The sequence below is a fragment of the Rhincodon typus genome, chromosome 6 (assembly GCF_021869965.1).
Source record: "Rhincodon typus isolate 14 chromosome 6, sRhiTyp1.1, whole genome shotgun sequence".
Classification (NCBI taxonomy): Eukaryota; Metazoa; Chordata; class Chondrichthyes; order Orectolobiformes; family Rhincodontidae; genus Rhincodon; species Rhincodon typus.
Window position 1 is genome coordinate 40036264 of NC_063337.1, and position 26435 is coordinate 40062698.

General features: G+C 39.4%; 1 protein-coding gene across 1 annotated transcript; it reads right to left on the reverse strand.

Annotated features, from left to right (window-relative positions):
- Nucleotides 1–978: 978 nt before the first annotated feature.
- On the reverse strand, nt 979–25866 carry LOC109926174 (adrenodoxin-like). Its single transcript, XM_048597753.1, has 4 exons — nt 25462–25866; nt 19268–19392; nt 7195–7324; nt 979–4250 (listed from the first exon to the last, which is right to left on the reverse strand). Exons 1-4 carry the CDS (start codon nt 25671–25673, stop codon nt 4136–4138), a joined length of 582 nt encoding a protein of 193 aa, XP_048453710.1. The 5' UTR covers nt 25674–25866; the 3' UTR covers nt 979–4135.
- Nucleotides 25867–26435: the final 569 nt, after the last annotated feature.

Genomic DNA, 26435 nt, shown 5'->3' on the forward strand with positions numbered 1-26435 from the left:
GAATACAAGAGGAACTCTGGCTAATATTGCATAACATTTTGCGATATCTGGAGTACTGTATGCAGTTCTGGTCTCCACATTTCTGGAAAGAAATACTTATGTTAGAAATGGCGCAGCAAAGAGTGACTTAATTAGTCTCTGGAACTAGCACGCGAGTTATACTAGGATGACAGGATGAGTAAGTTAATCCTATATTCTTTAGAGTTCAAAAGCAGGAGACCCTAAGAGAGACATAAAATTCTGAAGGGTCACGTAAAAGCAAAGTACTGTGGATTCTCCATCACCTGGTACATTTAATGCAGGGATGGGCAGATTTCGGTCTTGGGGGATATGGAGAACTGACAGGAAGGTGGATTTGAGGCTCAAGTTCAACAGATGTCATACCAAATGGCAGAGCAGCAGGTTTCATGAGTCATATGGTCTGCTTCTGCACTTACTTTCAGAGTTTTCAATGACTAAGAAAATGCAGGTTCAATTATTCATTCTGTTTCATTCCTAATGACTCATACTGAATGAAAGAAATTACTTAAGAATTGCACTTGTTATATCCACCAGTTCAACAGCTATCAATACTTGTAATCAAATGTACTTTTACATGAAGTAAAAGATTCACATGGATTAACGTGGTTAATGTTTATATGAACTTGCAATGATGATTTTAAACTGAGCCAATGGCAAAGGAAGTGACAAGGGCCTGCAGAAGGGAGGTAGGTATCATAGGATTCAATACCATTTTTTAAAAAACTACTTCCAGTGACATAATGTTTACCAATATGTTTAAGGAGATTGGTAAAGTGACCAGTCAACGACAGGAAACATTTGCTTACACAGCAAAATTGTTGCTATCTGGAACACCGTCTGAAAGGGTGGTGTAAGTAGATTCAAAAGCAATGTTCAAAAGAGAATTGAAGGGGGAAAAAAAAAGTGTTACGATTTGGAATCTTAGGTATTTTCTGAAAGAATTAAGCCACAAGATTCTAGGGTTTAAAATACAAGAAGTTTTAATATACAATGGTCAAAGCAAATAGTAAATACTATTTAGTTAATCAACGATATGCCAAACCCCAAAACCAACAGAAACTGAACAATGAATTACCTGCTAACACTTCCCTTATCATCTTAAAAATAAAACACTTTGAAACCAGAGCTTCTATCATAACAAAAACCTGGGATTAAATTACCAACCTCCCCCAGACAGCAGTACAGACATGATGGGCTGAACGCCCTCCTTTAGTGCAGTGTTACTAATTCTATTAAAATGTTTATTTTTAAGATATTGAGTGACAATGAGAAACTATCAATAAAGTTTAATTATGGGACTCATGCAAATGATCAACAAACAGCAGGAAGTGGACAAACATGTAGGAAATTGCTTCAAAGAAAGAAATCCAAACAAGTTTCAGTAAGTCTTTTTCATTTGAAACTGTAAATACTTTCTTCCAGCATTTTACAACTTTCTTTAAGAAAAAAAGAGCAAACCCAGAATCCAACAAAACGTAATTAAATCAAATGAATTAAATACATGAGCAGTTAAAGACAACTTATGATGTATCTTCAGTTAGCAATTATTTTAAGCTATATTAATTAGCATTTTTGCTCGACATGACTTTTAAGAAATATTTTGTATGAGTTGTCAGTAGTCACAATTTACAATCAGAATTGTAAGTCCAAGCAAATGTTGGAGTAGTTCTTAAATTATCACACCCACATAGCCAATGGAGAGAAAAGGAGCAAGGAAGAAGCAGGATTTTAAAGTACATAGTAACAGGGGAGGCGATGGCCTAGTGGTATTATCACTGACTGCTTTTTCAAAGACCAGACAGCATCTGGGGACCAGAGTTCAAATCCTGCCATGGCAGACGGTGGAATTTGAATTCAATAAATATCTGGAATTAAGAACCTAATGCTCATTGTCAGGAAAAACCCATCTGGTTCACTAATACCCTTTAGGGAAGGAAACTGCCATCCTTACCTGGGTCTGGCCTACATTGACTCCAGACCCACAGCAATGTGGCTGACTCTTAACTGCCCTCTGGGCAATAAATGCTGCCTAGCCAGCAACACCCTCATCTCGTGGATGAATAAAGGAAACAAAACATCTCTGCATAACAGTTGCATAGCTGTAATATTCCTTGCAAGAAAAGAATTGCAACTTGCTTTTGTACAATTTCATAGTTTGCAGCACAAAAATCATTCAGCTCATCTAGTGTATGTACATATTTCTATTCTGCAACCTAATCAAACCCTATATCCTCTGTTCCTTTATACCTCTCATATTAACCATTCATTTTCTGCTGTAAAACGCATTCATGTCAGTCTAGACGACTATTCCAACACATTAAAGCCAGCCTCCTATTTTCTACCTTCCATAAATGCAAGGTCATCCAAAATTTAGCTCTCCTTTACACAACTTGCCCCAAAATCTGTACACATTGCATTCACTAACTTCCTTTGGTTCCCCAACTCCCAGATAAGCAACACCACAAATGTAAAATTCTCATCCATGCTGTCAAATCTCTGCATAGCCCCATCTTTATAATCTCTTCCAGCCCCACAACCTTCCAAGCTCCTTCAAAATCTAGCTTTTACAGCTTCCTCAACTTTAATTGTTCTATCATTAGCAGTTGTGCCAAAGCCTAAATGTTAGAACTCCCTCCCTAAACATTCTCCTCTTAAGATGCTCCCTAGACAACTAGGCCAAGATTTTGACTGGATGGCCAATTATCACCTGCATGTCCTTGGGTCAAATTTTGTTTAACAAAGTTCCTGAGAAGTAATTTGGGATTGTTTATGTTAAAAGCACCATATCAGTACAAGTTGGCCAAGCTGTTGGTCCTCTTTAATGCATCAATGCTATTTACCTCAAGTAGAGAGAGTGTCACATTATAACCATCATCTGTGGAATATGTTACTCGTATATTCTTCATTAGATTTATTAATGAAATCTTTACATCCTCTAGTTTTGAACTCCCTCACTAATATCTACCCCATAAAATTGCTTATTTGTTTTAAGGACCCAACCCATTCACCTACAGTTAAAAACATTCGTCTTGAATTGCAAGATGTTTAAATATTTTAAAAGGGCTTTTGATTAACGAAAAACAGGCAAGGAAATTGTTGGAGGAAAGAATGGATATATTGGTGTACAGATCAGGTAATATTTCAGCAGTATTGCTATTTGAAAAGGCTGAATTTTCACATGGAAAAAACTAACGTCATCATCTAGTCTTCACCTCGTGAAGGCGACATGTTCTATTGGACTATATATCACTGATGGAATTAAATGGTCAACATGAATATCGTAACAAGTGGTATTTGAAACTTCCAACTCCAAACTCAAAACTAAAGATATCTTGCCAAAATTATGATCACAGCATTGCGCTTAAGTCAAGTTCCCCTCTTCACCACCCTGCCCCAGCGCCATACTCTCATTTTACCAGTAGCAGTTTAAGAAAGTGAAACCTAAAAAAAATTGTAGAGAAAGGCATTTAAGGCACTCTATGCTTCAAAATTACTCAAAATATGACGTGGAAAATTGATATTAATGCTGCATTAAAATGCCTAATGAAAAGGCCAACAAAAAATTATAAATATCATCACTGCTGCAACATTTTCAAAGAATTTCAGTAAGAAATTAATCTATTAGCATGTTTCTAAATATACTCAGAGTTTATTAACTAAAATACTCTCAAGGATGATCAACGTAACTGCAACATAACATACATGGTTAGCATTAATGGAATCAGATTTGAATTCATACGCCCATCCAGAGCTAGACAAAACTGGACTGAATTCCCAAAATTTTGAACTGGAACTCTTGGAATTCCAGCACTCAAAAAGATTTTGCTGGATTTGGTCAGCATTTACAAACTTCTTCAAAAAGTTAAATTGTTTTCTTTAGATTTTTCATATCCTGTACAGTAGTTGTTCTGTTAAGCAGTTTGTAAAATGTACTTCTCTGAATCTGTACAGCATTACAATATTGGCCACCAAGAAATTAAAAAGATAACGTAGACATTCAATATTAAGTGACCCACCTATACTGAAGATTTTATTCTGTATAATAAAGTATTATTTATTATTTAAGAGAAGTTAACTTTTAGTCATGTTGATTTTGTAAATTAAATTAATCCCTTTAGGAGCCTGAATCAATGTCCTTGGCTTCTCTAGCATCAGCGACATCAGTTGGCACTTCCACAGTCATTCCATCCATCCATTTCTTTAGGCAGATCTGGCAACCCAAACGAGATCTGAAAATCAAATTGAATGATATTTTAAAAACACAAGAATCATTAGATAAGCTTACTGCAAAGTATTATTTTGGGAAATATTCCAAGGAGCTGATTCTTCAGTATCAATATTGGCATTATAATTCTAATGATACATAAAATGACTGCCTTTATTGTAAAAAAAATTCTATGTTCCAGCAAATAAGGAAAAGTCTGCACTTTGTCTCTAAACTGTTACCAGTTGTGTAGTAAAATATGCTGAGTACTTGGACAAAAACACTTTGATTCAGAACATCACAAGACTTAGCTTTAAAGTTATTAGAATTATCAAGTACAGGTCGATTCCAATCAGCTATGATAAATGTCGCCACAACACAGACTGACTGGACACAATTAACAAAGCGGCCAACGAATTATGCTCAATAAAAAGAGATTTCATTTTCTATTCCATTCATGTATTTCTCCATGTAGGTTATGAAAACAGAATTTGCAACAGTCAAACAAAATGGATAAGAATGGTAGTTCGTGAGGCAACCATAATTCATTCAACCTAAATAGATAATTTCATATTCAAATACTTGCTACATGTAGGGGAGTTCAAAATTAGAGGGCATAGGTGTACAGGTGAAAGGGGAAAGATTTTAAAAAGGACTGGAGGAACAACTTTTCCCATACAGAGGGTGGTGCACATATGGAATGAATTGCCAGAGAAGTGGTAGATGCAGGTACAGTTACAACATTTAAAAGACATTTGGAGAGGTACATGGATAGGAGGAGGTTTAGAGGGATATGAGCCAAATGCAGACAACAAGGACTAGTTTAGATGGGGAAACCTAGTTGGCATGAACGAGTTGGAGCAAAGGGTCTGTTTCTATGCTGTATAACTATGTAATTGTTATCCTAACCAAATCCTGGAGTATTTTTAGTCCCAAGAATAAGTCTTCAATCTTTTAGGAAAAATACTAACTGAAACTATTAAAAATAACTAATGAAGTGATGCAAATGCAATAAAAATAATTTTACAGACTTACAGAACAAACTAAGGCACCTCATTAGTTTAGAAACAGAAAAAATAAGAGTGATAATGCTATTGTCTAGCTTTATGCCATACTTTCACTCTCTCCTCTTCCCCACCCCTCACATTGACATCTAGTTAAATATTCAAATACGTTACAAACTGTACCTTTAAATAAAATATATAGTTTCACTTTGGAGGTTTGAGAGCTCCTCACATTTATTTCAGGTTGACTCAAACCCTCAACTGTCTACCAATTCTTCGAACTTCTGAGATTGTTTTAACAGCACAGAGCCATCCAGCTGCCTGTTTCCTTTCCTGCAAGATGACTAAAAATTAGCACTCAGTCATACAGCATAGAAACAGGCCCTTCAGTCCAACTCGGCCGCTCTGACCAGATGTCCCAATCTGACCTAGTCCCATTTGCCAGCATTGGGCCCAGATCCTTCTAAACCCTTCCTATTCATTTACCCATCCAGATGCCTTTTAAAATGTTGTGATTGTACCCACATCCCCCACTTCCTCTGGCTACCCCTAAAATAAAGACCTATCTTCTTCCAGTTAGCTGTGACCCAGGAACCACTTTACAGTGAACCCTAACCTGTCCCAAGGAGAGCACGCGAGAGAGAGAGCACTATCATTTTTAACCCGTGGCCATACCTCTCAATTCTCATTGTCACTGGGTCAATATCCTGGAATTCCCTCTCTAATGGCATTGTGGGTCAATCCACAGCAGGTGGATTGCAGCGGTTCAAGGCGGCAGCTCACCACAACTTTCTCAAGGGCAACTAGAGACAGGCAATAAATGCTGGCCAGCCAGTGATGCACACATCCCACAAATGAGTTTTTTTTTTAAAAAACAAAAAGGCCATTCAGCCCATCCGTCCACACCTACCCTCTGAAGAGCATCCCATCCAGAATCATCCTCCTAACCTATCTTTGTAACCCTGTATTTCCCATGGGTAATCCACCTACCCTGCACATCCATGGACTATCAGAGGAAACTGGAGCACCAAGAAACCCAGACAGAACATGCAAACTCCACAAAGTCATCAGAGGGTGGAATTGAGCCTGGGTCCCTCATGCTGCGAGACAGCAGTACTAACAACAGAGTCACCATGCAGCCTGTAATCATCGTCTTCTTCACTGGCACAAGGTGGCTGCAACATGAACATTCTATTGGACAGAATGCAGCAGCTCAATGAGGAATTCTCAACCCAATTCTATTGTGAGAGCACCATCAGCACAAGGACTGCAGCAGTTAATGGGGAAAGCCCACCTTCAACTGCCCAATGAAACTACTCATGGTCAATATATACCAGCATCTGTGTGTCGTATCCCATAGTTTTAAGAACTAAACATGGAATAGAACAATTCCATATCTTCTCCACACATAAAGAAATGAAAGAATCTATGTTGTTGTAACAGGATTCCCTGAATACCAGATACATCCCAAAATGTTACAGTCCTGTGCTTAAACATTTTCAGTTGAGGTTTGAGAACTGTTGTGACTGCTGTATGAAAGCACGTGGCTCCAAAAGCTTTAGTCACCCAAATTACTTCATCAACAGTAGTTCCATTGCCCAATTAAATTTAAACACTTCATCCTCACTTACAAATACTCCATGTATCATACACCACAGGAAACTACAATTACCTCCAACATATTTTCCCTTGTCAAGGTTGTAATCTTCAGACTTTTGCTTTCTGTACACATCTTCTCAGCACTAGTGCCCGCCCCTCTCCTTTACAGTACCTTTCAATAAATTTCCATTTTCTTTTCCAACCTCTCCCCACCTGATTCAACATTAGTTTTCCTAATGCTAACTTGTTAACCACCTGGGGACTTGCATGTTGGAGGCAGTAAACAAAATTGTTGCATCAATCATTAGATTCAAACATACTAACATCAAGATCTGTAATAAGTGTAAAATAAACTGAAAGTCTTACGTTTCTGTGAGGCCATAGGCTAGGTCCAACATATCCATTTCTTCATCAGTGATGTCATCCAATTTCTTGTAGATGGGCTCTTCAAAGATTAGATGACAGGTAGAGCATGCCAAGGTTCCTTCACATGCACCTAAGTGAGGTAAATATAGTGTCACCAACTGTATTTGCCACTACAATTAACAACAAACTGTTTTTGGAAGACTGACAGCTTGGTGGATAAAGCAAAGATCGAAGGTGATTTTCTGAAGTATAGGTTTAAAATATATACCAAAAATATTCAAGTACCATATCCAGCCCGTCACTGAAGGGTATTAGTCAAACAGTACATAGTTCTATGTCACAGTTTGTATTTTCCACCCATTGGTGCATCTTGGCCCTGCACTAAACCCCGTCAAATGTCACTACTGAACTTAGAAATTTTCTAAATCAGTTCATTTACATAGTAGAACAATTCCACCGCAATTCTAACAGGAGCTGGACAAATGCAAATGGATGGCAATGCTGAAGTAGATTCAAGAGCTTGTAGCAGCCCATAGGGAAGTAGCAAAAACAGACCAGATGACGTGGGAACCAACGAGTTCTGAAGGCTCTCAATGCTTGGAAAAAGATTTACTGATAGGCAGAAGACAGCAATTTGGGTGGTATTTTTAGTAAAATGATCATCCTTGACCAGTAAACGCACCTTGGGAAGGAGATTGTTAAAGAAGTTAGTGCACTTCTACACACTCCAAATTAGCAACTTGGTGTTGGAGAAATTACAGCAATTGAAGGTAGAAACACAGGAACAGAGATAGCATGGAAACCAGGTCTACCGTAAGCAAATTGTATACACCTGCTGCCATTCTCCAAATATTATAGCCAGAGGCATAATTGTGTGTTAAATGATAGTGAACAAACAAGTCGTTCGCTTCTGATCTTGACTGTGAACCATCTTTTTTTAAAACGCTGTCCATCCACCCTCACCTTCAACAGGTGCAAGCAACTCATGAATCGCGCTGTCACTAAGATCACGACCAATTGATCAGCTGTTTTGGTTGTAATCCCTTCTCATGTCCACCCTTCTAAAGTTTCATTTAATATATTCTTTACCCCAGCCCCAAAATAACACCTTTTAGTTTATTTGCTTCCCTTTAGGTCCTCACTTTTTTTTTTCTGTCCATTAGATTCACCTCCTGTTCCCTCAAACCTATTCCCACTAAAATCACTGGCTACTCAACTTCTCTGCCTAATCCCCATGATTACTAATGTCCAGCAACATAGCCACTACACCACTGCTTTCCCTCAAATCAGCTTTAGTTTGCATACATCACAGATGAGACCCAACTGTACCTCATGTCCACCTCACTTGATTCCTCCATTGTTGTTAAATTAATTAGTCTGCTTATTGGGCATCCAGTACTGGCTAAGCACAAATTTCCTCCATTGAACATTAGGCAAGACTGAAGCCATTGCTTATGGTGCATGCCAAAGTCTGTTCTCTAACTACTGATTTCATCCCTTGCTCTGGCAACAGTCTGAGATTAAACCAGTATGCTTGCAACCTAGTTACACATTTGATTCCAAGATGAAATTATACTTTTTTTTTCCATGACCAATACAGATTATTTTCAATTCTGTAACGTAGCCAGAGACTTAGCCTGTCTCAACTCATCTAACGGCGAAACTTTTCATGATTTTTGCTGCATCTTGACTTGATCAATCGATTGTAATCCCACTCTCCCACATTCCGTAAATTTGGAATTATTCAAGGCATTCTGCTGTACCTTGTCTTGCCATAAATCCCATTCCTCTATCACTTTTACACTTACTTCCTGTCAACTGTCAAGTAACAACTGGACTTCAAAATTCTCAATGTTTTCAAATTCCTCAATGCGCTCACCTACCCAATCTTTGTAATCTCCCCCAGCCTGAGAAAACATCTGTGCTATGCTAATTCTGGCCTGACTTTACTCATCATTGCTCGATAACTGCTGGCTTTATCGTCAGCTGCGTAAGGCCCAAGCACTGGACTGCTCTTGCAACATCTCTTTGCCTCTTTAGTCCTTAAATAGCCAAGCTTTTGATCATTTAAACATATTTCCTGATGTTGCTTGATTTTAATAAAATCTTATTTTAAAGTTGAATTCAAAAGGTGAAGTATAAATACAAGTCATTGTTTAATATCATCTTAGCAGTTATCCACCATGGCAGTTGTAACTAATGTACTTCTTGGAGATACTTTCTCAACTTGACTTTGAGGAAGCCAGAATTGTACGCCTTTAAGACTCATACAATTAAAGTGATCATTTTTCCACAGGCTTTGTTTATTGCAAAAATTGATGCAAGTAAATTTATTAGGAAAAATAGTCAATTCCATCGTAACTGGCAATGTGAGCACATAATTACATTACATACAAACGTAACTAAGTCAAATTTTTAACCCAAGATTTAAAAGACTTTTATTCCGTCATCCATCAGAGTTCTATATATGTGCAACAGCCAACCAGTACTTATGCTATGGCAACTTTCATCTCCAAAAATCCAAAATTCCCCTCTTTGCCTAATCATTAATTTCAAATTCACTTGTGGGATATGGGCATTGCTAGTTAGGCATGTCCCAGTTGTTCTTGAGGTGGTAGTGAGCTGCCTTCTAGAAAAGCTGCTGTCTATATTCTCCAGGTAGACCCACAATGCCCATAGGGAGGGAATTCCCAGTGATGCCGAAGGAACTGCAGTATATTTCCAAGTCAGGATGGTAACTGGCTTGATTTGGTATTCCTATGTTATTTGCTGCCTGTGTCCTTCCAGATGGAAGTGGTCATGGGTTTAGAGCCTTAGTGAATTTCTGAAGTGCATCTTGCAGATGGTACACTGTTGCCAAGCATTGCTGGTGGAGTGACATTATTTCTGGATGTGATACCAAATCAAGCAGGCTGCTTTGTCCTGGGTGGTATCAAGCTCGAGCGTTGCTGGAGCTTCACTCATCCAAGCAAGTGAAGAGACAAGATACTCGCTACAGTATTCCTAACTTCTGACCTGCTGTTGTGGCCATTGTATTTATATAGCAAGTGTAGTTCAGTTCTTGGTTAACAGTAACCTCCAGGATGTGGACAGTGGGGAATTCAGTGATGGTGATGTCATTGGGGCGGTGGGCAGGTTGTCTTTTAGTGGAGATAGTCATTTACATCACACAAATGCCAGGCACAATTTTCAGACCAAGCCTGGATACTGTTCAAGTCTTGCATTTAGACATGGGCTGATACAGTAGGTCATAGAGTCGCAGGTGTACAGCACAGAAAGAGACCCTTCAGTCCAACTCGTCCATAAATTAACCTGGTCCCATTTGCCAGCATTTGGCCCTAATCTCTCTAAACCCTTCCTATTCATATACCCATCTGGATGCCTTTTAAATGTTGTAATTGTACCAGCCTCCATCACTTCCTCTGGCAGTTCACTTGATACACACACCACCTTCTGTGTAAATAAAAAGTTGCCCCTTAGGTCCCTTTTAAATCTTTCCCCTCACCTTAAATCTATGGCCTCTATTTTAGGTCTCCCCTATCCTGGGTAATTAAATAAATAAATAATTACTTGTGGCTTATGAAGTGAAGTTCAGCAATTTTCCATTTTCTAACCACTTTGAAAAATCTGTAAAAGATTACAAGGGGCAAGGTGAATTTCTCTGGGTGTTTCAAGGGTAATTATGAGAAGTGAATCTCTACTCCCATCATTACAGATTGGGGCTTGTGTTTTGGTTTAATTAACAGAGGGTTCAACCTTCCTCCGCTTCGTAACACTATTCACCCTATCCATGCTCCTCATTTTATAAAACTTCTATAAGCTCAAACCCTCCAATCCTGGCAACAGTAAGGTCATGAATGATTCTGAACATCCCCAATTCTGACTTTATGATGGAGGGACAGTCATAGAAGAAACAGCTGATTGATGGTTGAGCCTCAGACACTACGTTAAGAAACTCCTCCAGAGATGACTTGAACTATTAACATCAGCAATTTTACTCATTCCTTTTATTTCAAGTGTCCATGAACTCCATTCTACCTTTTTTGGAATTTGATGAGAAGATTCTAAGCAAGGTGGTTAGCCTTCATAGATTATTCATGAAATGCTGACATGCATATTTGATCAAGGCAAGGTTACTTGAGCGAATCACTTATCTTTAATGCTACAGTTTTGTTTTAAAATTACAGCAGGTTGAGGTGATGCATCCAGTGCATGGATAAAGAGACTTAGCATGCTTTCCACTTTGTGCATGAGTTTACTTTTCATTTTCAGATTCTGCAGGCTAGTAGCAAGGCCAAAAGGAGAATTAAATTCCTTGCTCTCAGAACACAGCTGTTCCAGCAGCCGGTCCCTTGCTGTGCCTCATGGTGACTTACAAATTGGATTCATACAATGATGAAAAGCTACCTTGACTCCTGTTACTATTTCAAATTTGGACAACTTTAAAAGGGAGAGTATGATCTCATACGTACCATTTTAGTACGTATTGCAGGTTTCACTATTGAAATAAAAACATAGCTACTAAATTAGTTCAGTATCTGGCTATCCAAGTACCATCAACTATTCAAAGTAGTACGTACAAGAATATATTACATTATATTTTTAATAGCATGTCATTCACTTAAAAATAGAATAAAATATTTTTGCATATGTAGGTTGTAGTCATATTTCTCAATAGAGATGCTGATTTTTTAGACTAATTACAATTTGCTGAGACATTTAATCAAGCACAATTAAGAGTCTATACACATTCAAAACAATTATACTGAAAACAAAACATATGTTGCTGGTAAAGCTCAGCAGGTCTGGCAGCATCTGTGGACTGAAATCAGTGTTGACGTTTTGGGTCGCACGACCCTTCCTTGGAGCCCTTCGCTCGACCCAAAATGTTCTGATTTCTCTCCATGGATGCTGCCAGAACTGCTGAGCTTTTCCAGTAATTCCTGTTTTTGTTTCCGATTTACAGCATCTGAAGTTCTTTTGATTTCAATTATCTTGAGACCACTTAAAAATTAGCTATTTCTAAACTATTACCTTTAAATAATGTGTCTGGATTTTTTGTGCTGATAATCATTTCCCTTTTGTTTCATTAGAAAGAAGTGTCACTGTCAAGGTGATCATTTGCTCTCGTCTTATTGAAGTTAAAGCAGTGGTGGTGAGCCAGCTTCATTCTCAGCAGAGATTTCAGGGTCTTGACCTCAACCATGTCCCTTTTCCTCCAAAAAGGGAATGCCACCAATGGCCCAGTTGCCTGAGTCACAGTGTCAAATCTTTGAAGTCCCACTGCAGGGTTCCAGAATTACAATCCAAATTGACACTCTGCAATACTGAGGAAGTGCTGCACTGGCAAAGGGGCTCTGTCTTACATGAACCATGAAAAGTGAAGCATTTTCTGCTCTCTTAGAAGAAGATGAAAGATGCCGTCCTTGTTCTGAAGAGGAGCTCAAGTTATTCACACTGTCCTGGTCAATATTTATTTTTCAATCAACAACACGATGACAGATTATCTGGTCATCATCTCCTACCTTGGAGGGGGCTTTGTTGTGTAAGTTAGCTGCCACATTTCAAATTTAACAGTAAATACGGTTCAAAAATAGATTATTTGGCTCTACAGTTTTGAGATGTCAGATGGTAATGAAAGGCACTCTACCTAGCAAGTCTTTTTCTTTCTAATATCTGATTGTTTCCTCAAATGCTCTTCAACTAAAAGATATCCTACTTGCTCACTTTATTCCCGAGAACTAAATTAGTTTCTTTCCTCGGTGAGCTGAAAACAATGATCCAGAAAGTTCTCTTGTACACATCTCAGGAATTGTACCTCCACTTTTCCCTTCACATTATACTTTCTCCATCTTTTTTGACAATAGAAGTCCTCTATTTCTAAAGTTGTTGCAGCTATCTAAAATTTGCTTTTCTATCTTCTTCCTACTGCTTACTGGCCAAAAGCTGGGAATGAAAATTAATTATGTGGATGATGATGTGCAGAAAAGAAGTCAAATCAATAAGAACAAAGTTAGGACATTCAGGTTGAAAAGGAGAATGAGAAGATATCACTATTTATTAAAACAACAATTGCAGGAGAATTGAACTATGGATTTCATTTAGCACTTTAAATAATGTTTGCTTGTTTGACTAGTGTAGTGCAGCGTAATATAAGAACTACATGAGCAAATATGATCACATATCAATAATGGTCTGCAGTACATAGAAAAATGCTTTTATTACATATCCCATTCAAATGAAGATGCCCACTATAAACAGTGGTGATTGTCAATGGCTAAAGCTGTGCATTGCTTATTACAATCAAGTGCAAAGGTTTCTTTAAAAAAAACCATTTCCCAGCAGTAACCTTTCACTGCAGTACATATGTAGCAACATATAGATGTCAAACCGTAGAGAAAAGCCATTCAACCCAACCAGTCAATGTCAGTATTTATCCTAAAATCACTTCTACCTGCTCTACTCATTTTTAAAAATTCCTTTTCTTTATCTATTTATCTAATAATGAATGGTGACAGTCCTTGGAAGTAAATTCTACAGTCTCAAATTCCATGAAAAGTTCTGCTCTGTTTTATCATTTTTAGGTATAGTTTTGGAAGTACAGCCCCTCAAATGGGCTCAAATACTAGAAACAGCTGCCTCTATCACTGCAATCCCATCCTTTTATAATTTTAAACACTTAACATGCTGTCCCTTAGTCTATGTTGGTGCAATATATTAAAAAAAACCATTCATTTTTCCCAAAGTCTTCCTTTGTATTTGTTCATATCGGACACATTCCTAGAGGGTAAAAAAAAAAAACTGTGGATGCTTGAAATCAGAAAATTAAACAGAAATTGCTGGAAAAACTCACCAGCCTTTGCAGAATCAGTGGACAGAAAGCAGAGTTAATGTTTCAGGTCAAGTGACAGAAACATCAGTTTTCATGATGTGCATATTCAGAGTTCGGGGGTAAACCTATAACCGTATTAGACAATTTAAACCCGCTGCTTCTGTCACTAAATTCATATCTAACAGCAAATAAAGCTTCAATTATCTGAACAGCAATTAACAGGTAGCACTGTTTTATTAGAGCAACACCTAGTGGCAAACATTGAGACTATCAACTTAAGAAATCCTTTACTATCAGACCATCAGCAGTGCTAAATAAAGGTTTGCCTGGGATCCAAAGAATTTTATGACAACATTCCTGTATTTAATCTAGCAGTGTAAATTTCTCTCGCCACAGCTGGCATGCAAATAATTTAGATTGAATTCAATCTTGTGCTTATAGGAACCTCCCTACACCTTAAGTTTTAAAATCGGGAATGAAGAGATTTAGTATTCACGGCATCTTAAATTACTGTTTACTGAACAGACACGGAATTTTTAAAATCTAATAGTCTAGAAGAGACCAGTTAAGTCTCCACAAAAGACACGTTGTTTTCAGACATGCAACAAAGTACTTTTTCAGTTTTCAAGTCTTCATCTGAAGACACCATCTTGTCCTAGCCGCAGTTTCTGAATTGCGTGTGGAATTCCATTCTAATGGTGTCTCACCTAAAGTGGTTACTGTTCATGAATAAGCTTAGGTAGTGCGGTTTTACAGTCTGTTCAACTGTGGAAAACTATTTGGAAGCTATTCTCTCCCAACATCTACAGGCATGCATGATGTCTAAATCAAACAGGAATATATTATGAACGTATTTACTGTAAGTGGAGGTTCGGGTTTTATTTATAAAACATATTCCAGAAATTACAATTATATTATCAGGGCATAACTGGATACAACTAGGGCAAACATTGCTCACAGTAAGTGGTGACTGGTTGCAGTGCAAGCTGAGTTGGGGAACATTTGCCAAGTACCAAGGTGTTAAATTTCTCTCAGCTAACTGTATGCTCCAACAGCCTTGATTCAACCATTGCTGAACATCATCTCAATAATCAGTAATCCATTGTCTGGGAAAGTTTCAAGCCAAAGAAAACAAAGCTTCACTGCTGGATGGCAAAACCATATCTACATAAAATAATGCAATGTAGCTGCAGCAGCTTTGACTTGAGCGCAAGTTGCACACGTGACAAAAAGGGCTATTATAAATTTACATCTCATCACCAGATATAGGTTTTGACATTTGAAACTATTCCTTCCTGCGATGCATAAAAGCAAGGAATTTTCTGAAGTGGGGGAATTCCAAAATAAATGTACGCATGAGGCATTGTGGTTATCTTAATTTGAAATCAGACGAGGTATGGAGCACCAAGGCATACAGTCTGGCATTAGCAGTATGGATCCAGAGTCCTAGTGAAAATGCTCGCAGGCACTCTATGCTAAGATTGCCAATGCAGGAACAATGTGATATTAAATCAATGGTTCATGAACCTCCTGGAGTTAAAACACGGATTTCTCATTGTTGTTCTGATGCCATAGACAGTAGCAGCCTAATGTATGCAAATCTACCAATACAGTGAGATTAACTACCATTCTGTATCTAATAGGGACCAATCTTTATCTGTAAGCAAGATAAAGTCAGCAACACTTTCAAAAAATTGTGGCATTTTGGAATACTACATATTTAAGAGGGTGTATTTAGAAGTGAGTGTATTCTTACCTAGAAATAGGAAATAATCCTGGTACAGTATATCCCAATCACTGAAGAACTTCAGGATTTTCCTAAATAGCAGATTTGATAATTACTGCAGTCTAGACCAAGGATGAGATATTTTGTCCTTACCCTGAACAACTTCTCCATTAGCTCCTCCCACTTCCTACAGACTAAGGGGGTGGCGGCCACGGGCATCTACAGGGGCCCAAGCTATGCCTGCCTCTTCACAGGATACGTGGAACAGTTCCTTTTCTGCTGTTACACTGGCACTATCCCTCACCTCTTTCTCTGCTACATTGATGACTGTATCATCACTGCCTTGTGCTCCCTCGAGGAGCTTGAGCAGTTCATCAACTTTACTAACACCTTTCACCCCAACCTCAAATTCACTTGGACCATCTCGGATACCTCTCTCTCCTTCCTGGATGTCTCCATCGTCATCTCTGGCAACCACCTCGAAACTGACATCTATTTCAAGCCCACCGACTCCCACAGCTACCTGGACTACACCTCCTCTCACCCACCCTCCTGCAAGAATGTGATCCCCTACTCCCAATTCCTCCGTCTCCATTGCAGCTGCTCCCAAGATGGAGCGTTCCACTCCCGGACATCCAAGATGTCCTCCTATTTCAAAGACCGCAACATCCCGCCTCCAGTGATCAAAAATGCCCTCAATTGCATCTTTTGCATTTCTGCCTTAAAACCCCCTCCCCCAACAAAAATAAAGACAGAATCCCTTTTGTCCTTGCATATCACCCCACCAGCCTCTGCATCCAGTGTATCATTCTCCACCACTTCTGCCACCTACAATCTGACCCCACAACCAAAAAAGAGATATTTCCCCGCATCCCTATCTGCCTTTTGTAGGGACCGCTCACTCTACGACTCCCGTGTCTGCTCCACACTCCCCACTAACCCCACCACATCCGGCACTTTTCCCTGCAACCGTAGGAAGTGCTACACCTGCTCTTACACCTGCCCCCCAACCTCCATTCAAGGCCCAAAGCAAACTTTTCATATCAGACAGGGGTTCATCCGAACATCCACCAACTTGGTCTACTGTATCCCCACTCCCTATGTAGCCTCCTCTACATTAATGAGTACAAGCATAGACTTGGGGACCATGTTGTACAGCATCTGTACATGACAAACACCAACATCTTCTGGTCGCCAACTATTTTAACTCCCCCTCCCTCTTCCTGGGTGACATGTCCATCCTGGGCCTCTAGTGCCAATGACACCACACACAAACTGTAGGAGCAACACTCATATTCCCCCTCGGGAGTCTACAGCCTGATGACCTAAATGTGGATTTTACAGTTTTAAAATCTCCCCGCCCCCTGGACTCATCCCATGTCCAACCTTCCCTCTCATTCCCACCTCTTTGACCTAACACAACCTGTCCCTCTTCCCACTTATCTGCCCCACCCATCCCACTGACCAATCCCCACCCATCCCACTGACCAATCCCCACCACTCCCTACCAGCATTCATCTATCATCATCCCACCGACCTACTTTCCCCAGCCCCAACCCTCCTCTCTATTTCCCAGATCCCTTCCCCCTCCCCATTTCTGAAGAAGGGTCCTGACCCAAAACGTCAACTTTCCTGCTCCTCCGAAGCTTCCTGGCCTGCTGTGTTCCTCCAGCTCCACACTGTGTTGTCTCTGACTCTAACATCTGCAGTCCTTGCTATCTCTTTAAACTAGTTTTTCTTGGTGTTTATCCTAATCTCCAGTTATCAATATCAAATGAAGACTAGACAATACACCCCAGAAAGGCCAAGTTAACCTTGAACAAATTCATTTAACTGCTGATTATATAATTTGTGTTCAATTTTAGGCCACGAGACGGTTGAAGCCGTTTGCTTCCGCAGTGTCAGTGCACAGTTGATTGAACAATTTTAACGTATGTTCCTGCAGACAGTGTAATGATTTGCTAGAATAAAATTCAGGGAGATGGTAACCTTCAAAAGGCATTGACAACAGCGAGTGGTGCTTGTCAGGTTGAAGACTGATACGCTTTGAGAAACACAGCTTCAACAAGTGTTACCTCCTGAGTCAGGGTTATAGAATTCTGTATATTCAGAAGTGGGTTAGTCAGAGGGACATCTGTGCCTTTCAGGAATTTTTACAAGAATTAGAGGGTGTCAATTTTCTCTTTATTTCTCTGGACATTGTATATAGGCCAGAGAACAAAAATGACATTATTTGAATAAGATAATGGAGAACACAAGAAACCTATCCAATTACATACTGCCTACTACTCATACAAATTATTCTTTCCTAATAAGAATTATACCTATTTCAAACATTGAGGAATTTACATCAGTATTCATCATAAAAAGAATTATGGAATTATTCAGCAATTCCAACAGCATCTACAGGGAGAAAAAGTTAATGCTTCAGAAACAAAAACAAAGTGCTGGAGAAACTCAGCAGATCTGGCAGCATTTTAAAGAGAAAAACAGAATTGACATGGAGTCCAGTGACCCTGTAATTTGTGCCAGACCTGCTGAATTTTCTCCAGTGTTTTCTGTTTTTGTTTCAGGTTTCTAGCACCTGCAATTTTTCCTTTTAGTCAATGTTTCAGGTTGATGAACGTTTTCTTTTCCCCCAAAATTAGAAAAGTTAAAGATATGCAAATACAAAAAGGTAGGGTAAAGAGGAATGGGTGAAGAGAATGAAATTGGAGGTTCTGTGGTAGATCTGAAGCTGGAAAATTAAATAAAAAGAATGAAGGTAGAAAGCAAAAGTAGAGATACTGGGACAAAAAGATAAAAGATGAGACTAGAGGAGGTGCATGTGGAATTACATGAAAATAATTAGCAATAGCTGGTATATAGAGGTTACAATCTGTAAGTATTGAACTCTATGTTGAGTTTGGAAGTCTGTACACAAGTACTGTTGCTGAAATTGTATTAATGTGGTAGTTTGCATTATAGTGCATTTTGACAATAGCATGTGTACATGAAACTACAAAGTTTACACGGTAGGAATAGAAGGATATGTACAAGAAAAATAAGCAACATTTATTTTTGTTCCAACAGCTTAAAATTATAATCAAAAAGTCTTTTTCTACTGAAAAATCTAACTGTAGTTACAAATACAATTTTAACACAAAAGATACTCTTCAATTGAAATATCACCCATCTGAAGTTGAATTAAGTCAAGAGAAAAAGAATCAGGATATTGCTTTTAAAATGTTAAAAAAAAGAAAATTATTCACCTTAAATTTCAAGCTAAGTACAAACTATTGTATGGTGGTTATGAATTCACCTCAATTGTCAACTTTTTCCAGAGAATATGTTCAAAATATGCTTTCCAAAGAAAACAAAAAACATTTAGTTCACAAAAATGTTGCCAACCTTTATAATAAAGTTATTTTTTCCAGTTGATTGGAAAGCGGTGATTAAACATGGGTCATGGCATAGGAATTATGTTTTTCAGATCATAGTTTATATAATATTGGTGAATTTAAAAAAAAACTTACCAAAACCATCAATGTCCAAGTTATTATCAACAACAACATCTAAAAGAGAATCCCCTTCATTTCCTTCTGCTTTAAGTTTCTCTCCATCACGGTTAATAAAATCAACAGATACTTTATCTTTTGAACTGTAAAATGAAGACAAGATAAGTAAGTTTATTTTGCAGGCTGAAGTTGAATAAATAAGTTCACTTTCTGCCAGTAAAAATAAATGATTTTCATATGTTTGTTAAAGTGAAAAGAATTTGTATCATATTATAGGAGAGGTTTTCATGATTATGAAGATAGTTAAACCAAAATAAGACAATATTTTGAACAATTCCAGTGCTGAAAATAAAGACCAAGATAACTTTTACCAACAAATCATAAAACCTTCACAGAATTACAAATTTTATATCCTGAAGCAGTTTTAAAAGAACATTTCTGTTTAACTATTCAGTAACACCAGTTACAAAGAGCTTCATTGCTGAATGCTACACAGAACAGAACAGGGAAGGAACAAAAAAAAAAAAAAAAAAAATCCCCTGGCTTGTCACTCCTGGTGATCCAGCAATCCTTATAGGAACAGCATCTTTAGATGTTTGATAAGGCAAAGAACAGATTTTGCTGCAATACCCTGTGGGAGAAAGACATTCTGACATGCCATAAAAGCACACACAACTAATGACTACTTGGCAAACCCTTCCAGGTTTCTGACTGGACTATGTTCTCCTAATGAATCCAGAATGAAATTAACTCCTTCCACTTGATGTGGCTGGAATGGTAGCAGCTTGAAAATAAAAGACATGTATTTACCAGCCTATTTCCACTACTTCCATTAGTTTGAAGTTTCTTAATAGGTCATACATGCAACTACACATTTATTACATACTGGAGATAATTCCAATATCCCAGTTAGTTGCCAGACACTATTGTAAAGCAGCAATGGGCGAGAGTTGCAGCATGAGTCACCAACCCAAGCAGTAGTCTGTATAGGGAAAGCTGCGTACTGCGATATTGAGTTGGTTTTATTAAATTTGTGGGACTAGGAAGCATTAAATAACAGAGTGGAGCTGGAGGAACACAACAGGCCAGGCAGCAAAAGAGCAGGAAAGCTGATGTTTCAGGTTGGCACCCTTCAGAAAAAGAAGGGTCCCGACCCAAAATGTCAGCTTTCCTGCTCCTTTGATGCTGCCTCGCTTGCTGTGTTCCTCCAGCTCCACACGGTGTTATCTCTGACTCCAGCATCAGCAGTTCTTACTGTCTCTCGGAAACATTAATACTTGCTTGTCCATGTTCTCTCAAGAAAAAAAAAAGATTCTAACTAAGCTCAGTGGTAGAGCCAAAAGAAATCAGTCTGCTAACCATACAGTTGCCCATCAGCTGACTGAAAAATAGAAGTGAGGCTTGGATACATGGCAGTCAATTTACATTGTTTTGATTTGTGGAAACTTGCCCAAAAATAGATGAACAGATAACCTTGGGGGACTGGTGGAGGGATAAATAATGCTAGCACATTACTATTCTTCAAACAAACAAAGCCATTAGATATTTAACATTCATCACCTGATGTGCATAAGATCTCATCCAGAACACAATCAAGAAGAATTGAACCTTTAAACATTCTGGAAGTTAGAGGCAACACTAAATCAAGGCTGACCCATATTCCTTTTAATTCTTTTAGAACGATAAAGACATTAGTGAAAACACAGAAGAAATTGTAATGGCAAATATATGGGAAATACAGACTTAAGATGTTAAAGCTCTGACAACATGTATGCATCATAAACAAAAAAAAAGGTAATGTACAGTCCTGCTATCAAATATGTCAGCACACAATCTTTTTGTCTGCTTTCATTCACTTGTTGGCAACTGACAATGTACAACAAGGGATTAATAAACAATTTGAAACGTTTGAATAGCAGGAGGGAACATGCCTATTCTTTTACAGGATCTGGGCAACACTAGTAGAAAAATTCTGCATTTCTAATTGCACTTTAGAAGCTGGCAATGAGCAGCCTTCTTGAACTGCTGTAATTCAAATGGTACAGGTACACAATGCTATTAGAATGAGAAACAGGAGTAGGCTGTTCAGCTTCTCAAACCTGTTCTGCCACTCAACAGGCTCATGGGTGATCTGACATCTCAGGTCCACTTCCCCCATAAATCTTTCATTCTTCCAGTTATCAAGTACCTATCTACCTCAACTTAAATTTTTATATTAGTTCATAGGACGCGGTCAGTATTATCATCTACCGTCGACATGATGATAGAGTACTACTTTCTTTAGAGTCGCAATCCATTCAGTTCCAGGATTCTGACCCAGTGATACTGAAAAAAAACTTTTTTCCCCAAGTCAGGATGGTAAGCAGCTTGCAGGTGGTGATATGCACAAGGACATTGTCCCGCAGGTCTCTGTACAAAGACTTCACAACTCAAAAGAAAAACAGGTCTGGAACGTTACAACCGCAGCAGGAAAGGTCACATGGCCAAGGAATGTAGGGAAGGAGAGAGGAGTAAATGTTTAAATTGCAAAAAGGTCAGGCCACTCTAGGAAGGATTGTTGGGCAAAAGAAGGTGGTAAAGAAGAACCGGGACCACAGGATCAGGCATCCTGGAGCCAAATCCCCCAGGCTGGAACATAAGCGACGGTGCCCATAACATTACACTTAAATCCACCCATACCAGGACTGACAGCGCCAGCAGCCACCATCCAGGTCTCGGCAGGTGACCTGAAGAGGCTCCATGATACATTGCTGTGGGAAACTATCCCTAATGCATATGAATTTGCTGATGTAGCTAACCTTTCCAATTTATTAACCCAACCAACATTAAGCTTAAAGACATCCACAATTATCGCTCTATTCTTTTTGAATGCTACTTGTGGACTTCTAGCTTTTCCTAGAGAGTGGCTACTTTTTTGGGTGGGGGTCTGCATTCAACTCCTACCAATGCCTTCTTTCTCTTGCTGTGTTTTTTCAAAACTTTCACCAAATGGAGTCTACATCATCCAAGCCGAGATTGCCTTTCACAACTGTCATTTCATCTTTTAAATTGCTACCCCATCACCTTTGGACTTTTTGGAAAGACTTTTGGGATGGCAATGTCCCTGAATGTTAAGTTCCCAGCTTTGTTCTCAGAGTAATCATGTTTCTGTAATGGCGGCGAGATCGTATTAATTTACCTCGATTCACACCAGTTTGTCTACCTTATTCCAAGTGCTTTGTGCATTAAGATACAAAGCTCTATTTCTATTATCAGATTTCCCTGCACTTCTTTTGATCCTTGGTGCAATACGACATTCACACGTTCTGTTCCCTTCTGTTTTCTAGTAATAGCCTTCTCCTTTATCTTTGATTTTATAATTTTCCCCCGCATTGGTTCAGTGGTTAAGCACTGCTGCCTCTCAGCGCCAGGGACCTGGGTACAATTCTACCTCAGGCAATTGTCTGTGTGGAGTCTGCACATTTTCCCTGCATCGGCGTGGGTTTCCTCCCAGAGATGTCTAGGTTAAATGAATTGGCTACGCTAAATTACCCATAGTGTCCAGGGACGTACAGGCTATTTGGATTATACTGGGAAATACTGGGTTACAGGGATAGGATGGGGGATTGGGACTGGGTGAGATGCTCTTCAGAGGGTTGGCATGGACTCAATGGGCCAAATGGCCTGTTTCCACACTGTAGGAATCCTATCATGAACTAAACCCATTCCTCCACTATTTAGTTTTAACCCTGTCTACAGCCCTAGTTATGCAATTTGCCAGGACTCTGGTCCCAGCACGATTCAAATGGAGCCTATAACATCAGAACAGATCCCATATTTGCAAGTAGTAGTGCCAATGTCCATGAATTCAAACCAGTTTCTCCAATCTTTGAGCCACGCATTTACTTCTTTAAATCTTTTTGACTGTGTCAATTTGCTTCTGTCTCAAGCAGTAATTCAGAGATCATCTTTTTAGTTCTGCTTTCTGAAATAGCCCCTAGCAGCTCATATTCCCTCAGCAGAACTTTGATGGAGCCAATTATGTTAGCCAGCCACAATAGGCTTCAGAGTCCATCACTGCATGAGTTGTGATTGTCACCATGTCCTGTGTGCTCAGAGCCACAGCTTGCTCATCCTTCAATTGCCTTTTTCCTTAAAAAAGTTCCTTTTTGGCCTCAGCCACTTTCCCTCATGCTCCCTCCTGACTTCTGGCACCAACTTAGTCTCAGCCAGGGGTGGAGGTGGCAGCGCCAGTTGGTCCTGCATGCCATCTGTTTTGTTCCATGCAGCACTGCTTTTGTGACAAGTAGCTGCAGACACTGCTCTGCAGTAATGGTGCACTCTGATGCTGTGTGCACTCAAGATTCCACCTGGTGGTGACGTTCACAACAAACGTGAACGATTGGAAACAAAAAGGTGCAAGGGTCTAGGCCCGAAACGTCAGCCTCTCTGCTCCTATGATGCTGCTTGGCCTGCTGTGTTCATCCAGCCCTGCACCTTGTTGTCTTGCAAACTTTGAACATGTTCTCTGCAAACAAAAAGAATCAGTCTGGTCTTTCCAGTAAGGTGGTGGAGGAGTACGACGTTCCAGCTTGTGCTTGTCCATTCTGTAGATTTTCTTCCCCTCTGTGGTTTTTCTTCTCCTCTTCTGTCTTCCTAGACTCTCAGCCTTGGACACCCGACCACCGACTCTCCATCTCCGAAGTGGGGTCAGCGGCTCGGAGCAGGGACGCCAGTGACCAGTGTGCCTGGAATGGGAGTGGGGGCAGCGGCCCGGTGCGAGAGCGAGACAGCAGCCAGCAGTCAGACCATGTGGAGGCGCCATGCACTGGTCTGCTGCAAACAGCCCTTGGAGAGAGACTGTGATGTTTGTCTTTTTAAACTTTGCTTCTTGTTTTTCTGACCTATGGTTATACTATATATAGCTGTAATGTAACTTCTTTTTCTTCATTTCTCGATTCTGTAACTAAAAGGATTGTACCTAGGTATTCTGTATCGAAGATAGCACTGTGTTGGTGACATTGTTACAGTGTAACTAATCTTGTAATTGAAGAAGATGTACCAAGGTATCTTTATACCCAAGATGGAATTATAATTGGCAACCTATAAACTTTTCACCGTACTCAAATGAGTACATGATAACAAAACTAATGCTAATTCAATTCAATTCCCTGCTTATGAACGTGTACTGCTTCTAGCAAGAGCAAGTGAGTTGCTTTTCTAATTTCACTGATCTTAAAATGAAGCAATACTTTCAGAGTCAAATTACCAACTGATCAGCAACCTTTTCTCCTGTAGTACAAATTGTTAACATTTGAAGTTTGGCAATTGTGTATTTGCATTGAAAAATTCCAGGCAAATTCAGTGACATGTCCTACTTTTCAGCAAGATTCAAATTTTAAAATGACCAAACAACAAATTATTCTAAATTATGCAAAATTCTTTTATTCACACCTAATAACTTAATAAAACATTTGGACCTCTTCATATCTTAATACAACCTTCAAATACTGTATGCCAGTTCCCAGAACAGTTCCTGATTAAGTTATACTTATACTGCAAAGGAAGCAATGTCAAAGTACAAAACTCTATCTCAACTCTAAATCATAACTAGATTATATTTCCACAATGCATCACCTCTGTGTCCAAAAGCACTCAACAATACAATTGGTTGTTTCGATATGGGGAACAGTGTTAGCCACCAATACATACAGCAAGGTCAAATTAATATTAACAGCAACAGCCAGATAATGCTCTAATGACCTTTTGTGGACGAATAAATATTGGAGAAGTAGTCCTTTGCTCTTCGAATAGAGCCTTGTGATATTTATGTCCAACTGAGGCAAGAAGAATTTAGTGTGACAACTAATCGTTCACTGGGATGTCAACATAGCTACTAACTTTGACAATAAATCAGAAGTCACACGACAACAGGTATATAGCATATTAATAAACCTGTTGGACTATAACCTGGTGTCGTGTGACTTCTGATTTTGTCTACCCTAATACAACACCAGCATCACCAGAACTTTGACATAATTCCACCCCCCCAATATTTACAAATCTCCAGCTCACAACAGCAACATGATAGGAGATCTGCAAATAATTAAAAGATTAACGCTTCTTTGTTGCACATTACACAATAATCTCCAGAGTTACCATATCTCCTCTCTGCTCAAACATTACCGAGACCCACGTCAGCGCTGTAGTGCCGTTGCTCCGGCCTCTCTCACCTCTGTAATCGGGTGCTAGTGCTCAGCAAACGTCGGCCCGACATCTCACCACTGCTCGCATCAAGACTCCCACGTGAAAACAGCCAGTCACTCCCTTGGTTTCCGCACGGGGAAATCCTCGGGTCCCTGATCCTGGAAGATACTGGGTGACATAACCGCTTTAATAGGACACACGGGGTAATAAAAAATCGGCGACATCCAGACACCGCCATGTTGCTGTCGATAAGTCACTTGTTGTCGACGGATTTGACCCCACACGTTCCCGCTGACGTCACAACGGCGCGTCACGGCGGCCAATGGGGCGGGGAGTTCATTGACTGCATTTCTCTGCTCTGATTTCTCGACAAGGATCACTGACGCCGAAACATTAACTCTGTTTCACTCCCCACAGATGCTGCCAGACCCATCCGGTTTCTCTATAAATTTCTGTTCTTTTTTTCTTATTGGCAGTGCTCTCGTTTCTTTTACATACTGCCCTGATTGGTTGGCATTCCGTGCCTTGATTGGTTGAGGTTTAAATATTCTGATTGGTTGGCGTTTCAGTGCTCTGATTGGTTAACATTTCTGTGCTTTTATTGGTTAAAGTTAGAGTGTTCTGATTGGTTAGGCTTTCAGGCTCTGATTGGTAGTGAGTTTAGTACCCGGATAGTAGGAACTACTGATGCTGGAGAATCTGAGAATTTATTTGTGAAGAAAGGTCTAGCCCCGAAACGTCAGCCTTCCTGCTCCTCTGATGCTGCTTGGCCTGCTGTATTCATACAGCTTTACACCTTGTTATCTCAACTTTATATTGTTTCCTTCTTTAAATGATTTTAGCCTGCATCCACCATTAAATGTACTGCTGACAGGCTGAGCTGGAAACCACGAAAGGCTAGAAAACCATTCTGAAGAAAGGTCACTGGATCTGAAATATTGACTCTGCTTTGTTTCCACAGTTGCTGCCAGACCTGCTGAAAGTTTATAGCAATTTCTGT

Coding starts and splice junctions, on each gene's coding strand:
- LOC109926174 (XM_048597753.1), bottom strand. CDS start 25,673: ATGGCGGTGTCTGGATGTCGCCGATTTTTTATTACCCCGTGTGTCCTA. Junction 7,325..19,267: donor CTTGGACATTGATGGTTTTG/GTAAGTTTTTTT, acceptor TACCTCACTTAG/GTGCATGTGAAGGAACCTTG. Junction 4,251..7,194: donor GCCTATGGCCTCACAGAAAC/GTAAGACTTTCA, acceptor TTTGATTTTCAG/ATCTCGTTTGGGTTGCCAGA.